Genomic DNA, 16,030 nt, shown 5'->3' on the forward strand with positions numbered 1-16,030 from the left:
TTAGTTTTGTAATGTACTTTTTCAACTCAGTCCCCAACGCCCTTTAAAAGTACATTCTGCAGGCCATCCACGCAAACTATGCTGCAAAAGATTAAACATATATGCAAAAATTAAAAAAATAATAATAATAATACTGAAAAGTAACTTTAAATAACATTGTACTTGTATTTTTATAGCATTGTACTTATATATTGTTTTTTAACAATTTTATGCAACAAAAATAATGTTTTTATTCTATAACTTTTTATACAATGGTCTACGTCAATAATTATCTTTCAAAATAAATTGTCCATTTTCTATAACAAATTTACAGAATTTTACAGAAAGGTCCCATATATATTATAAAATTTACATAAATGGTCCACTTTAATAATAATTATAGAAATTTTCAATGTTTTTTTTAACTATAGAAATAATTGTAAATCGATTTTAATATTAATTTACATATAATCAAACATAAAATGATCTCAATATTCAATGGTCCATTTTAAGAGATAATAATTATAGAAAATCGGAAAAAAAAAACAAAAAACAAAAAACAAGAACAAAAAAATACATTTCCGCAAAGGCATATATCGTTCCGTAGAGGGCTCCTCTGCAGATCAGTTCTTGCAAAGGACCTCTGAGGATCTGTTCATGATGAAAAGAATAGGATAAATTGATTTCTCATTTCACAAACTCCGGTCCTTACATCCTAACAAACATACATGTTTATATATAACATTTAACCTATCAATTTCCAATTCATATAATCAATTTCTACTTCAGAGTTTATACAAAGATTAGGAAAAAAAATTGAAATATTACTTGAGTTCCATATCCATCAGATAACACATCGGAGTGCAGTTGCTCCATGCACGAATCGAGCTCACCGTGACATTTTTGTGTTCGTTCCGTCCGACGTCCGTAGCTTCCTTCCGCGAATCGACTGCCCTAGCTTCCTTCCGCATTCGACTAAGGAGGAAAGGGTAATTTTTGGGCGATTTTACCTAATGCCCCTGATCCTCAGAGCAATAAAGAATCCGCAGAGGCGTGATGGTTCCGCAGAACCCCCTCTGCGGAACCTTTGGTCATATTCTGAAATCATCAATCTACAGAGGTGTAGTCTACATACGACGACCTGTTCGACAATACATAAGAAGATTCAGACATGTTTGAAGATGCTTTAGACCAAGATTTAAACTATGATGTGACCAAGGAGACATGACATACAATTTTAATATGCTTTAGTTTCATTTGAATTTTAATTATGTAATTTATATTTGAATTATATTTTTTTTTAATTGCTGAATTAGTGTTCTTTTTGTTAGTTTTATATTATTGTTAAATTATAGGTTGTTTAGTTGGTATGAAGATGACAATTTAAATCATAAAAAGGTTTAGTAAATAATGAAAAATTTTCAAAATAAACAAAAACGCTCAAGGGCTCGAAAAATGTTACACTTGATAGATTGACTATTTGGTCTAAAAATAAGGGAGATAGGGGTCGAGATAGTAGGAGATAAAGATCGACTATGCATCAGAACTTTTTGAATTTTAAAACAAAATGTATAAGGTAAGTTAATGATGAAAAGCGACAATTAATTTATACTGAAATTTGGCTGTAATGGGCAAAACAGGAGACGACGCACCGGCCATCGGCATTGACCTCGGAACAACGTACTCATGTGTCGCCGTTTGGAAGAATGATCGCATCGAAATCATTCCTAATGCTCAGGGATATAGAACGACACCGTCTTGTGTTGCTTTCGTTGATGCAGCACGTCTCATTGGCGACGGCGCCAAGAACCAAGCCGCCATCAACCCTGCTAACACCATATTTGGTACGTAATAACCTTTTTTTTTTCATACATCGTATTGAATGTTGTTATTTTATTATGATTAAGCGTAAGGAAATTCCATATTTTAAGAATCATTCTTCACTCAACAGCGGAATCTGATACATTTAAGTACACTGAAGTCTTAGATCATTGTTATAAACTAATATTTTTTTTGAAATAATGTTCAGATGCTAAGAGGTTGATCGGAAGAAGGTTCAGTGATTCCAAAGTGCAGGAGGACAAGAAATTGTGGCCTTTTAAGGTGATAGAAGGTCCTTCCGACACACCAAAGATAGTCGTCTCCTACAAAGGTAAAGCCAAGGAATTTTTGGCGGAAGAAATTTCATCAATGGTTCTTGGAAGGATGAAAGAAATTGCAGAATCATACGTTGGAAAACCCGTGAAAGATGCTGTGATAACAGTCCCCGCTTACTTTAACGATCCACAGCGTCAAGCAACAAAAGATGCTGGCACTATTGCTGGACTCAACGTCATTAGCATGATCAATGAACCTACAGCAGCTGCAATTGCTTATGGTCTAGAAGAGCCCTTCAAAATGAAAGAGAAAAAGAAGAAGAATGTGGTGGTGTTTGATCTGGGTGGTGGCACTTTTGATGTCTCTATACTGACTATGGTAGAAGGGGAATTCGGTACCTTTGAGGTGAAAGCCGTTGCTGGTGATACTCATTTGGGAGGCGAGGATTTTGATAACCGCATGGTGGATCACTGTGTTAAGGAATTCAAAAGAAAATGGAAGAAAGACTTGACACCCAACAAAAAAGCATTGGGGAGACTGAGATGTGCTTGTGAGAAAGCAAAAAGGATTCTCTCGAGCGATACTCTCACATCTATCGAGCTAGATTGCTTGCATGAGGGGATTGATTTCTCTATGAAATTCAGTCGAGCTAAATTTGAAGACCTCAACATGGAGTATTTTGATCGATGCATCAAGACTCTGGAGGCATGTTTAAGCGATGCAAAGATGAAGAAACCGGAGGTAAACGAGGTGATTCTTGTTGGTGGGTCAACTAGAATACCAAAGGTCCAATGTATGTTGCAAAAACTTTTCAATCAGAAGAAGGAGCTATACAAGAGCCTAAACCCCGATGAGGCTGTAGCATACGGTGCAGCGGTTATGGCTGCAAAGTTAAGTGGTAACAGTGATAAAAGGTGTCGAGATTTGGTGTTATTAGATGTCACCCCTTTGTCCCTTGGTATAGAGGTAAGAGGCAAAAAATTTAACGTGGTGATCCCAAGGAACACTCCAATACCTACAAAGATATCCAAAATTTATTGTACAACCGAAGACAACCAATCTTGGTGGGAAATCATGGTGTATCAAGGTGAAAGAGCCAAATCTACGGATAACCATTTGTTGGGGAAGTTCACAATTTCTGGAATACCCCCGGCTCCAAAAGGAGTTGTAAGCACAATTGCGTGTTTTGAAATAGATGCCAGCGGTATCCTCACAGTCACAGCGGGGATATTATCAACCGGTAAGATGAATAAACTCATGATTACCAACGAAAACAGAAGACTCTCAAAGGAAAAGATCGAGAAGATGGTAAAAGATGCTGAAGACTACAAACACGAGGACCAAGAATACAAAAAGAAAGTAGATGCATTCAATGCTCTAGAGGATTTCATATACGACATGAAAAATAAGATTAAGAATATGGCTTACAGTGAGAGGTTGATGATGATGGAGCACAAGATTGCTGACGCGACCAAGTGGATCGAGCACCACGAAGATGCATCCATTGATGAGGTTCAGGCAATGAAGGAATATCTGGAGTCCATATGCATGCAAGAATTTTAGTTCTCAATTAAACTGGTATCTTCTAAGGTTGTGATTTCTTTTCATTAGTTTATGCTAAACAGTGCAACTCGTGAATTCTGGAATGCTATTTCGATCTTCTACTCATGCAACCATGCAAGGCATGTGATATTGGTACATTATGGATTTCTAGAAATTTGCATACTATGTTTATAACGGTGGTTGTTGTTTGATTATTATGGATTTATAGAAATTTGCATACTATGTTTATAACATTGGTTGTTGTTTGATAATGTTTATTCATGTATCAAAATGGAACGTCCAATATGGTTTATGCCACACTTGGTAAAGTTATGTTATCCGTTTTTTGTTTCAGTATTAGTACATATATGCTGAATTTACCCTAAGCATAAAGCACCCCAAAGAAAAATTGGAACTTGCAAAATCGGAGCTAGTGTGCTTACTTTAAAGAACCGTAAAAGATACATTATGTATTGAAGTAATTAAAATTTTGTAATTTTGTTATGCATGCCAAGCATCTATCATCTATGGACTCAACAAGACCACAAGAACCTTAATCATATAAATGGGGCTTCACCAGCCATTTTGCACCGGCAAGAGAATAATAAGAGAAAGTAACAGTTCCTTGGAATAACAAACACTAGATGGTGGGTTAAAATTTGTAATCTGTCATTCCTTAGGCATCTTTTTCTTTAAATCTAGTTATAGATTGTTAGCAATGTTGGTAGATATTTTGCATACAAAAATACTAGTTTCTAGATTGTAATGGTTGCAAAGTTAAGCTCAAGAGTCTACTTCCACCACACAATACGGTGGGTTGAGCTGGTAGGAGCGGGACGTGGGGAGCACCACAAAGTGTGGTGTGTGGGATTACACCGCATGCATTCTTTCATTTTTTACCGTTGGACGCATGTAGGATTATCAATGTTTTAAAAACCGGTTTGAACCGGCCGGTCGAACCGATTGGACGGGGAACCGGTGGAGAGAGCGGTTCAACTATCACCGGTTTTATATTAATTTCTGAACCGGATTAAACCGACAGGTCTTTAAAAAAAACCCGGTTGAACCGGTCAAAATAAACCGGTTGAACCGGTTAAACCGAATAAAAACATATGAAAAAAATCATTTACGTAATAAACTTTAATGACTTTTTTCTTCAAAACTATTTAGTTTTATGATAAATATTATAAAGATTTTTTATGATGTTATATTCATCTAAAATTATATTTGGTTTCAATATTATATTTTATTTTCTTTTTGGCGTATATGAATTGATGTAAAACATTAAAACTTATGGTTATGTGTTATTTTAATATATTTGGATTCATTTACAACTTATTTCTATGTGTATATTTAATGTTTCAACTTGTACACATCAAATTCATAATTTATATATGTATGTATGTGTAGGAAAATAGAAAAAAAAACATGAAAAATATAAAAATCGGTTCACTCGTCGGTCGAACCAGTTAAACCGGGAATCGGTCGCCATACCGGTTCAATTAAACAACCGGTTTTTAAAACATTAAGGATTATAATTTTTTTTCCTCTATCTCCAATACAGAATACTACTTTCATTATATACCACAACACAAAAAACCTCTACATTCTTTATATCAAATTCAAAACGCCATAATCATGTTCCACGGTAAGTTTGCTTTGTGAGAATCGATGTTTATCGAAAACGTTATGCAAATAATGCTCGCTTATCTACAAGAAGACAAAGTTGAAACTTCCTCTTCAAAAACCAGAAAATGCCCTTTACAGAGAAATCGTGTGGATGGGCACAACCATCTTGTACAATACTATTTTGTCGGTGATGAAAAGTTTAGACGTCGGCTTCGGACGAGGAAATAATTTTTCTATGCATATTTAGTGAGATGAAGAATCGATTTCCATATTTTCAACCGAAGTGGGAAGCTAGAGGTAGGCAAGGTTTCCCTCCAACTGAAAAATACGACAATTCGTCAACTAGCATTCAACATAGGACGGACTCATGGGATGAGTATTTGAGGCTCTCAGAAAAACGGCACAAGAATGTAGCACCTGGTTCTTGGTACGTATTTCTTTTTATCAGTGTTGTAAAAATCGGCCTAGGCGGCCGATTAATCGGCGCCTAGGCGCTAGGCGGACTGCAACCGACCACGTTTTATGTGTAATCGGGGCTGGTCAAAGCCGGTCAAACTCGGAGCTAATCGGAGATAATCGGATCTAGGCGTTTAATAGGTCAACATCGGTCAACGGATTTTCAAAAAAGATTAGGGCAAAATCGTAAAAACTGATAACTTTTTCTAGGGCTCGTTCCCACTTCGCTCATTCCCGTCGCTGTGGTTTCTCTCTTGACTAAAAGTTGAAAACTTTTTTGTGGTTTCTCTCTTGACTAAAAGATGAAATCGAAGAAGATAATAGTGTCGTCGCCTTCGCCTGTTACAACCCCAATGTGTGAAATCCTCCATCTTTGCTGTTAGAGCCGCTGTTAGGGCTGCATTGTATTCAGTGTTCGGCAACAATCTTCATAATCGACACAGGTTAGTTTATCAAACTCGATTTTTGCTATCAAATTTCAATTTTATCTATTGTCCTCGATTTGAGGTGTTAATCATTTGATTTCTGATGAACTAATGATGAAATATATGCTCATTTTTTTGTTAAACATGGAAGACGAAAGTTGGGTAACATTCGTACTTTGGCCCGATTCCGGTATCAACTTGTTTGGTTTATCAACTTGTTTCCAGTATTTTGGCCCGATTCTTTGATTTTTACTACCTATTAAATACGAAATTCGTACTTGTTATTCTGTTAATGTGATTGAGTTTACTTAGTTCCAGTATCATTGCTTCATATAGAGCTGAGATTGACTGATTGAGTTTATAGAACAGGTTGTTTTTGCTAAAAATTAATTAGAAGCTAGTTTGGAAATATGATTGAGTTTAGTCAGTTTACAAAACTTGTTTACAGAGCCTCTGATATGAATAACACCAATACGGTGTTATTGTTAATGTGATTTTTTTAGTGATATGTGAGTGAGTATTCAACTATTTTTAATGTGTTAATGTGATGATAATCATGATATACTCAATAATAAATATTAGATGAAGTGATGATAAATGGATATGATACAAAGTTTGTTGATTTAGTGAGAATTTTTAATGTGTTAATGTATTTTTTTTTATAACAGTTGACAATCAATGGCATCTAATGCATCTACTACATCTGTTGGATCAACCGCCACTGGTGCACATAAACGTAATTCAGATGATGTTGGTTGGGAATATGGTGTCATCCCAGATAAAAGCAACATGGATAGATTGAAATGTACCTTGTGCGGAAAAGTGTTTGGTGGGGGGATTTATAGGATGAAACAACATATTGCTCATGTAACGGGGAATGTATCTTCATGTCCAAAGTCTACAAAAGATGATCAATTGAAATGTCTGAATTATCTTAACGAAGGGAAGTTGAAAAAAAAAGCTAAAAAAGTTCATATTGAAGATTTAAGGGTAGAGGCGAGACAAGAATTGCATGATAGCGTGGATGAAGTAGAAAATTCTTTGGGGTCGAAGGCTCCAAATGTTATAGGCCCCATGGATAACTTCGCAAACATAATAAACCCCGAAGAAGTTGTGAAGGCGGGAAAGAGCAAAAATATTGATCTTAACAATATTGTCCGGAAAGAAAGAATATTAGCGGTCCATAAATTTATTAGTAGGTGGGCATACGAGAGTGCGATTCCTTTTCATGCCTTTGAAAGGGATAGCTTCAAAATGATGGTGGAGGTTATTGGCCAATTTGGAACCGGGCTTCCATGTCCTACTAGATATGATTTGAGTGACCCACTTCTAAAGCTTGAAGTTGAAAGAACAAAAAATTTTTTGAAAAAAAACGAAAAAGAATGGAAAGAGGATGGATGCTCGATTATGACGGATGCTTGGTTTGATCGAAAAAGGAGAAGCATTATGAATTTATGTGTTAATTCGAAGATGGGTACCGTTTTTTTATCTTCAAAAGAATGTTCCGGTGAAGCACATACAAGCCAACACATATATGAGTATGTGGAATCTTGTATTCAACAAGTTGGTCCTGAGAATGTTGTTCAAGTTGTGACCGATAATGCCAAAAATAACATGGGGGCAGCGAAGTTGCTAAAAGAGAAAAGACCATCTATTTTTTGGACATCATGTGCAACACATACCATTAACCTCATGCTTGAAGGTATTTACATTATTTTATTTATTTATTGTATTTATTATTTTATTTTTCTTAGTAGTTTATGTAGTTTAAAAATGTTTAATTATATATTATAATTTATTATTTAATCGTGTTTGTTTTTCAAGGTATCGGAGCACTCCCAAGGTTTAAGAAAATCCTAGATCAAGCAAAGAAACTAACCATATTCATTTACGCTCACCACAAAACCTTGGCGATGATGAGAAGTTACACCAACAAAAGGGAAATTATCCGACCGGGAGTCACAAGATTTGCTTCGGCCTTTCTAACATTACAAAGTTTGTCCGAAAAAAAGGAGCAACTAAGACATATGTTCTCTAGCAACGAATGGGAGGAATGTAAATTTTCCGGTAAGCCTAAAGGGATTGCCTCATATAAAACGGTGACAAGTGTCCAGTTTTGGTCCGGTGTGACACAATGTTTAAAAGTGTTCTCTCCTTTGGTGAAAGTCCTTCGAATGGTTGATGCGGATTGGAAGCCCTCAATGGGTTTTGTTTATGGGGAGATTAAAGTTGCAAAAGAAGAAATTATCAAATCTTTGGGTGGTAACGAGAAACACTACAAGCCTATTATAGATATCATAAACACAAAGATGAAAGGTCAACTAGATTCAACTTTACATTTGACATCTTATCTTTTGAATCCGTATTACCATTATAATGATGCACAACTCCAATTTGATCCCGATGTAATGGATGCGGTTCTTGATTTTTTTGATACATTATTTCTTGGAGATTTAGAGATACAAAGGCAATTCGTAACTATTGACTTGCCAAAGTACAAGAAGAAGGTTGATAGATTTGGCTCCGACCTTGCAATTAAACATTGTAAGGTGAATGATGCCGACATTGATCTGGGTAATTCGTTTTCCTTTTAGTTATCTATTTATCTATTTTATAAAATTTTGATATTTATCGATTAATAATGTGTTTTTGTTTCAAAATCATAGCTAGTTGGTGGGGACTATTTGGTGGCACAACTCCTCATTTGACAAAGATTGCAATGAGGATTCTTTCTTTAACTAGTAGTTCATCAGGTTGTGAAAGAATTGGAGCACGTTTGAAGGGGTTAGTAATATAAAGCATTAAATTTATATTTTATAAAATTTAAATATTAAGCATGTTTAAACTCTTTGTTGTGTTTAAATTTGTAGGTACACACAAAGAAACGAAATAGATTGGAGACAAGCAAATTGAACAATCTTGTTTATGTTCAATTCAATGCTAATTTAATGGAGAAAAACAAAAAGAGAAAAGATAGAAACATAGAAGTGCTATTATCAAATCATTCTCTCTCCGCTCAAGAATGGATTGTTGATTGCGATGATTGTGATGTAAACGAAGTAGACCCCAAAACGGTTGATGAAACTCTTGAAACCGATGTTAGTCAAGCACCCCGCGAAAGTCCAAAAACGAGCGAACTTTTTGATGAAGATTTCGAGTCCGAGAGTGAGGATCAAGTGTTAGAAGAATACGAATATGAGTCGGATGGGGTTCAAATAATGGAAGTATGTGGTGAAGATTAGAAGAAAATTGTTGTGTTGTTAAAACTTATTTTAAACTTTTATGGACTTGTTGGATATGATTTGGTGTGCTTGTTAAACTTACTATTAAACTTTTATGTTTATTTTGGATGATAAATGGTTGTGTTTGTTAAACTTATTAAGTTATTATTAAACCTTTATGCTTATTTACTTATATTCTTAGTATTAAAATTAGATTTATAATTTTTTGAATTATTTTTTTAATAATTAATGTTCCCCGATTAATCCCCGTCTAACCGATTAATCCCTAGACCCCAGTCCACCGCCTAGCTAACGTCTAGCGTTTTCTGCAACCTTGCTTTTTATTAATCATTTAAAAATCTTGCATTTTGGCCTTGGACTCGGCAAGTTGAAGGACCAACTCGTCGAGTAGAAGCGGGATGGGACGCGGGATTCAAGCAATGGACTTGACGAGTTGGGCCCCGGACTCGACGAGTAGACGTTGTCTGAAAAAATAAAATAAAATAAAATAAAAAAATAAAAAACCCTAATCCGAGGGTTTGCACCCTATTTAAACAATGTTATGTCGGCCATATCGTCCCTTATGCTCCCAGAACACCTCTCATTGAAACCCTAGCCGTTATTGAAGCAATCTAAGCTTTGTTGGTGGATTTTGGTGCTTGTGGTTTTAAGAAGGAAGTAGAAAAGCTTGAGGAAGCGAGTAGAGACCAAGGGAACCCGAGTTTGTGCACCTTCTATAGTTCATTGATGGTAAAAAGTTGTAACCTTGCTCTTTCATTTGTTAGATCCCTTTTGGGGAGATTTAGGGATTTTATAAGCCATTTTTATGGCCAACCATGATTGCAAACATGGTTGGGGGTTGGAGCTTATGAATCACGTCATTAAGGGGGTCACTAGGCAGTTGGGGACTGCTTTTGCACCCATGAAAGGTCCCATGCATCATAAGAGCTTGTTTTATGTCTTTTTGAGCTCAGAGTCCCATGCAAGCACGTAAAGTTCGTAACTTTACATGCTAGATCGATTGTAGAAGCTTGGAGCTATCTTTTGATCAAAAGTTGTACATCAGAACTCGAGGATTTAGAATGTGGACGTGACCGACTCGGCGAGTCCGTTCCTGGGACTCGACGAGTCCAAGGCTTTAAGTCTCATATCTGTTGAGGGTCAAAAGAACTCAGTTGAGTGTTAGAAAATCGGAAAAAAATACATTTGCGCAAAGGCATATAGAAAATCGGAAAAAAAAAAAAACAAAAAAAAAAAAACAAAAAAATACATTTGCGCAAAGGCATATATCGTTGCGCAGAGGGCTCCTCTGCAGATCAGTTCTTGCAAAGGACCTTTGAGGATCTGTTCATGATGAAAAGAATAGGATAAATAGATTTCTCATTTCACAAATTTCAGTCCTTACATCCTAACAAACATACATGTTTATATATAACATTTAACCTATCAATTTCCAATTCATATAATCAATTTCTACTTCTGAGTTTATACAAAGATTAGGAAAAAAAATTGAAATATTACTTGAGTTCCATATCCATCAGATAACACATCGGAGTGTAGTTGCTCCACGAATCGAGCTCGCCGTGACATTTTGTGTCCGTTCCGTCCGACGTCTGCAGCTTCCTTCCGCGAATCGACTGCCCTAGCTTCCTTCCGCATTTGACTAAGGAGGAAAGGGTAATTTTTGGGTGATTTTACCTAATGCCCCTGATCCTCAGAGCAATAAAGAATCCGCAGAGGCGTTTTGGTTCCGCAGAACCCCCTCTGCGGAACCTTTGGTCATATTCTGAAATCCTCAATCTACAGAGGTGTAGTCTACATACGACGACCTGTTCAACAATACATAAGAAGATTCAGACATGTTTGAAGATGCTTTAGACCAAGATTTAAACTATGATATGACCAAGGAGACATGACATACAATTTTAATATGCTTTAGTTTCATTTGAATTTTAATTATGTAATTTATATTTGGATTATATATATTTATTTAATTGCTGAATTAGTGTTCTTTTTGTTAGTTTTATATTATTGTTAAATTATAGGTTGTTTAGTTGGTATGAAGATGACAATTTAAAGACAAAACTGTAAAATTAGTCCTTGTGGTTTGCAAAAAACTTTGGATGGGTTCCAAAAAGTTTTCGACTTCCATGGAAGGTCTAAAATCAAGAATTTTCTTTAGTTTTAGTCCTTGAAAATTTGAAAAGACTATTTTGCCCTTATTATTTATTTTTTTCATTTTCTTTATTTGTATTAATTGTTTTATAATTAAAAAAAAAAAGAAATAGAAAAAAAATGGGCCTACAAACCCCATCCACCCTATATTTCTTTCTCGTGTTCTTTCCCTCTTCATCAAAAAGACATTGACTTTCAGATCATTTCCATGTCTATCACCCCGTCAAGAAGACCTAATGATCGCCACCCCTTCTTGTCGGTGAGTATTTTACCTCTCATCGCCTCCATTCCTCGTCCTTTATGAGCCAGTGGATTTACATATTAGAGCTTGAAACCTGCCTTAACCTTAATGAAGTCGACAACGTTGAATCTAGTAACAAATCGGAAATCTTGAAATGTTCTAACTTGTGGCGACATACTCATCTCTTTCCCTTAGCCGCCAGACTATTTTAGGGTTTCAATCCAGATTTTGATTTTGTGTCTTCTGCAAATTTCTAGGTTGGTTTAGAATTTTTATTTTGATTTTCTGCAATTCTTATTCATCATTGTGTTTATCATTTTCTACGATTCGTGTTCATCACTGATTTTGTGTTTTCTGCCTACTCATGGAAGAAACCCACTAAGTCAATTTTTTTGGACATCACAGGTTTTCTTCAATGGTTTTTAAACATGGATTTTGCGAAATTTTATCATTTGGCTACTGTTGCTCGATTTGTGGTTATCAAGAGCTTGAAGAGTTTGTGTTGGGATGCACTTTGGTGTCTGCACTGTAATTTTTCGGATTATAATACACTTAATTAGGATGAATTAATTTTGGTGTTCTAATTTTAAGTGTTTTAGGCGTAATTGCAAATAAATTTGATTTTTTTGTTGGCCTTTGCTTCTACAATAATTTTATACATTTCGATGAATGGTAAACTCATTGAAGAAGAAGGTTGCTGCAGATTCTGGGTTTTTTGTTCATATTTTGTGTGAGTTTTGATTTGCAGGTGATGTGTGATGAAGAAGAAGATGGGAAAGAGAGTCAAAAGATAGGGAGAGAAAATGGGGTACGGTGAAGAGGAGGTGGGTGAGATTTAGTTTTTATTTTTTGTTTTTAACTATTTAAATATCAAAACAAATCAAAAAAATAGAAAAAAGAAATGAAAAGGGTAAAATCGACTTTTCAAGTATATTATGGACCAAAAACACAGAAAAACATTGAATTTGGATCGTTCATTCAAGTTGAAAACTTTTTGGATCCTATCCTTTATTGCCTTTTTCGAAGTTGCTTTGCATGAGAACCCTAGATCTAGCCTTTATTATGCTTTTGAGCCTTTTAATCCTCTTGGGTGCTTATGGGCACGTAAAGATAGAATCTTTACGTGTTAATCGAGCTTAGGGAGCCCAGATCTATAAATTATATACGCTGGATTCAAGCAGAATCGAGTTTTTAGAAGCCGCATGCATGCGACTCAGCGAGTCGAGTCGCGAGTCACCGAGTTTCCCCTTTTGAGTGGTGTCGAGTGGGGACCAGTGAGTGGTAGAGTGGACTCAGTGAGTTGGAGGTCAGACTTAGTAATGGAGGAACTCGAAGAGTTGTTCATACAACTCGGCGAGTCCAGGACGATCTTCTTAACTCAAGAACAACTCGTCGAGTTGTTCATCAGACTCGGCGAGTCGGATGCAGATAGCCTGAAGTTCTAGAATCGTAAGGCAACTCGTCGAGTTGATGCCACACTCGACAAGTAGCAGCGAGTGAAGTTTGAAAAGTGAGAGTAGAGACTCGGCGAGTTGGCGGACCAACTCGGCGAGCCAGGTCAACTGTTGATTGAATTGGACCAGGAGAGTTGACTTGACCAGGGGTAAAAGAGTCATTTTACCCCAATACAATTATCAGTATTTGTTTGAGTGTGTTTATGGAATTGTAGCCGAGGAGATACCGGAGTAGCAGCAGATAGCTTCCAGAACCATACACTCAGCAGCCAGTTCTCGAGGTGAGTTTCCTACCTGTAGGGACGGGTCTACGGCCACAATGCCGGCCCGTTTAGTTAGTAGTTAGTTCCGGATTTCGGTCCGAAGCAGTATCTCAGGGTGCTTGATATCTTTGTAACTCAGGCATGTTTATGTGTTATGTGCCCCGGACTTAGGTCCAATGTTGTATATGTGCTATGTTAGTAGATACGTGTTCATGTTATGCGATGATCAGATAGTTCCAGACTTCGGTCCGATGCAGCCCGTTCCGGACTTCGGTCCGATGTAGTCAGTTCCGGACTTCGGTCCGATGCAGTCAGTTCTGGGCTTCGTTCCGATGCAGTTAGTTCCGGACTTCGGTCCGATGCAGTCAGTTCCGGACTTCGATCCAATACAGTTAGTTCCGGAATTCGGTCCGATGCAGTTAGTTCCGGACTTCGGTCCGATGCAGTGGGCAAGGCCCAGTATGTGCTTTATTTGTTATTGTATGGTATGTGGTAGTTTGGGGGAGCTCACTAAGCTTCGTGCTTACAATTTCAGTTTTGGTTTCATGTACTTCCGCAAGCAAAGGGAAGAGCTCAGGATGATGGCATCGCACACACCACAGCTTCAGTTTTTGCCCTGGGAGTTGATTTAGTTTTATTTAGTTATGTTTTGATACAGTGGTGACACGGTTTTCTCGCAGTATTTTGTTATAGTTTGAGATACGCCACATATGGTTTTATTATGAAATACTCCGTTTTATGATCTTTTATATATATTAGAAATGAAATTTCCGGGTCGTAGTTTTGGGACGTTACAGAAACTTTCCAGCCCTGGCTACCTCTACATCACGAACCTCATTCAACATCAACAAATGACAGAGCATCGGGTCACCATTCGGGGTGGGCATACCAATGAAGATCCCAAAAGCTGTCTCTCGAAATGATTCAACTTGCCTACTATTTAGTTTTGTAATGTACTTTTTCAACTCAGTCCCCAACGCCCTTTAAAAGTACATTCTGCAGGCCATCCACGCAAACTATGCTGCAAAAGATTAAACATATATGCAAAAATTAAAAAAATAATAATAATAATACTGAAAAGTAACTTTAAATAACATTGTACTTGTATTTTTATAGCATTGTACTTATATATTGTTTTTTAACAATTTTATGCAACAAAAATAATGTTTTTATTCTATAACTTTTTATACAATGGTCTACGTCAATAATTATCTTTCAAAATAAATTGTCCATTTTCTATAACAAATTTACAGAATTTTACAGAAAGGTCCCATATATATTATAAAATTTACATAAATGGTCCACTTTAATAATAATTATAGAAATTTTCAATGTTTTTTTTAACTATAGAAATAATTGTAAATCGATTTTAATATTAATTTACATATAATCAAACATAAAATGATCTCAATATTCAATGGTCCATTTTAAGAGATAATAATTATAGAAAATCGGAAAAAAAAAAAACAAAAAACAAAAAACAAGAACAAAAAAATACATTTCCGCAAAGGCATATATCGTTCCGTAGAGGGCTCCTCTGCAGATCAGTTCTTGCAAAGGACCTCTGAGGATCTGTTCATGATGAAAAGAATAGGATAAATTGATTTCTCATTTCACAAACTCCGGTCCTTACATCCTAACAAACATACATGTTTATATATAACATTTAACCTATCAATTTCCAATTCATATAATCAATTTCTACTTCAGAGTTTATACAAAGATTAGGAAAAAAAATTGAAATATTACTTGAGTTCCATATCCATCAGATAACACATCGGAGTGCAGTTGCTCCATGCACGAATCGAGCTCACCGTGACATTTTTGTGTTCGTTCCGTCCGACGTCCGCAGCTTCCTTCCGCGAATCGACTGCCCTAGCTTCCTTCCGCATTCGACTAAGGAGGAAAGGGTAATTTTTGGGCGATTTTACCTAATGCCCCTGATCCTCAGAGCAATAAAGAATCCGCACAGGCGTGATGGTTCCGCAGAACCCCCTCTGCGGAACCTTTGGTCATATTCTGAAATCATCAATCTACAGAGGTGTAGTCTACATACGACGACCTGTTCGACAATACATAAGAAGATTCAGACATGTTTGAAGATGCTTTAGACCAAGATTTAAACTATGATGTGACCAAGGAGACATGACATACAATTTTAATATGCTTTAGTTTCATTTGAATTTTAATTATGTAATTTATATTTGAATTATATATTTTTTTAATTGCTGAATTAGTGTTCTTTTTGTTAGTTTTATATTATTGTTAAATTATAGGTTGTTTAGTTGGTATGAAGATGACAATTTAAATCATAAAAAGGTTTAGTAAATAATGAAAAATTTTCAAAATAAACAAAAACGCTCAAGGGCTCGAAAAATGTTACACTTGATAGATTGACTATTTGGTCTAAAAATAAGGGAGATAGGGGTCGAGATAGTAGGAGATAAAGATCGACTATGCATCAGAACTTTTTGAATTTTAAAACAAAATGTATAAGGTAAGTTAATGATGAAAAGCGACAATTAATTTATACTGAAATTTGGCTGTA

At 36.0% G+C, this 16,030-nt stretch overlaps 2 protein-coding genes across 2 annotated transcripts; both read left to right on the top strand.

Moving 5' to 3' along the window:
- Positions 1-1,606: 1,606 nt before the first annotated feature.
- LOC145039953 (heat shock cognate 70 kDa protein-like) lies at positions 1,607-3,639 on the top strand. The gene is made up of 2 exons (XM_078987947.1): positions 1,607-1,823; positions 2,009-3,639. The coding sequence occupies exons 1-2, from the start codon at positions 1,607-1,609 to the stop codon at positions 3,637-3,639; spliced, it is 1,848 nt and encodes a 615-aa protein (XP_078844073.1).
- Positions 3,640-6,806: 3,167 nt separating this feature from the next.
- LOC145039954 (uncharacterized) lies at positions 6,807-12,582 on the top strand. Its single transcript, XM_078987948.1, has 5 exons — positions 6,807-7,830; positions 7,953-8,702; positions 8,795-8,916; positions 8,999-9,352; positions 12,514-12,582. The coding sequence occupies exons 1-5, from the start codon at positions 6,807-6,809 to the stop codon at positions 12,580-12,582; spliced, it is 2,319 nt and encodes a 772-aa protein (XP_078844074.1).
- The last annotated feature ends 3,448 nt before the right edge of the window (positions 12,583-16,030 follow it).

The sequence above is a fragment of the Lactuca saligna genome, chromosome 4 (assembly GCF_052625555.1).
Source record: "Lactuca saligna cultivar CGN05327 chromosome 4, ASM5262555v1, whole genome shotgun sequence".
NCBI classification, from domain to species: Eukaryota; Viridiplantae; Streptophyta; class Magnoliopsida; order Asterales; family Asteraceae; genus Lactuca; species Lactuca saligna.

Coding starts and splice junctions, on each gene's coding strand:
- LOC145039953 (XM_078987947.1), top strand. CDS start 1,607: ATGGGCAAAACAGGAGACGACGCACCGGCCATCGGCATTGACCTCGGA. Junction 1,824..2,008: donor CCCTGCTAACACCATATTTG/GTACGTAATAAC, acceptor AATAATGTTCAG/ATGCTAAGAGGTTGATCGGA.
- LOC145039954 (XM_078987948.1), top strand. CDS start 6,807: ATGGCATCTAATGCATCTACTACATCTGTTGGATCAACCGCCACTGGT. Junction 8,703..8,794: donor TGATGCCGACATTGATCTGG/GTAATTCGTTTT, acceptor TCAAAATCATAG/CTAGTTGGTGGGGACTATTT. Junction 8,917..8,998: donor GAGCACGTTTGAAGGGGTTA/GTAATATAAAGC, acceptor TTAAATTTGTAG/GTACACACAAAGAAACGAAA.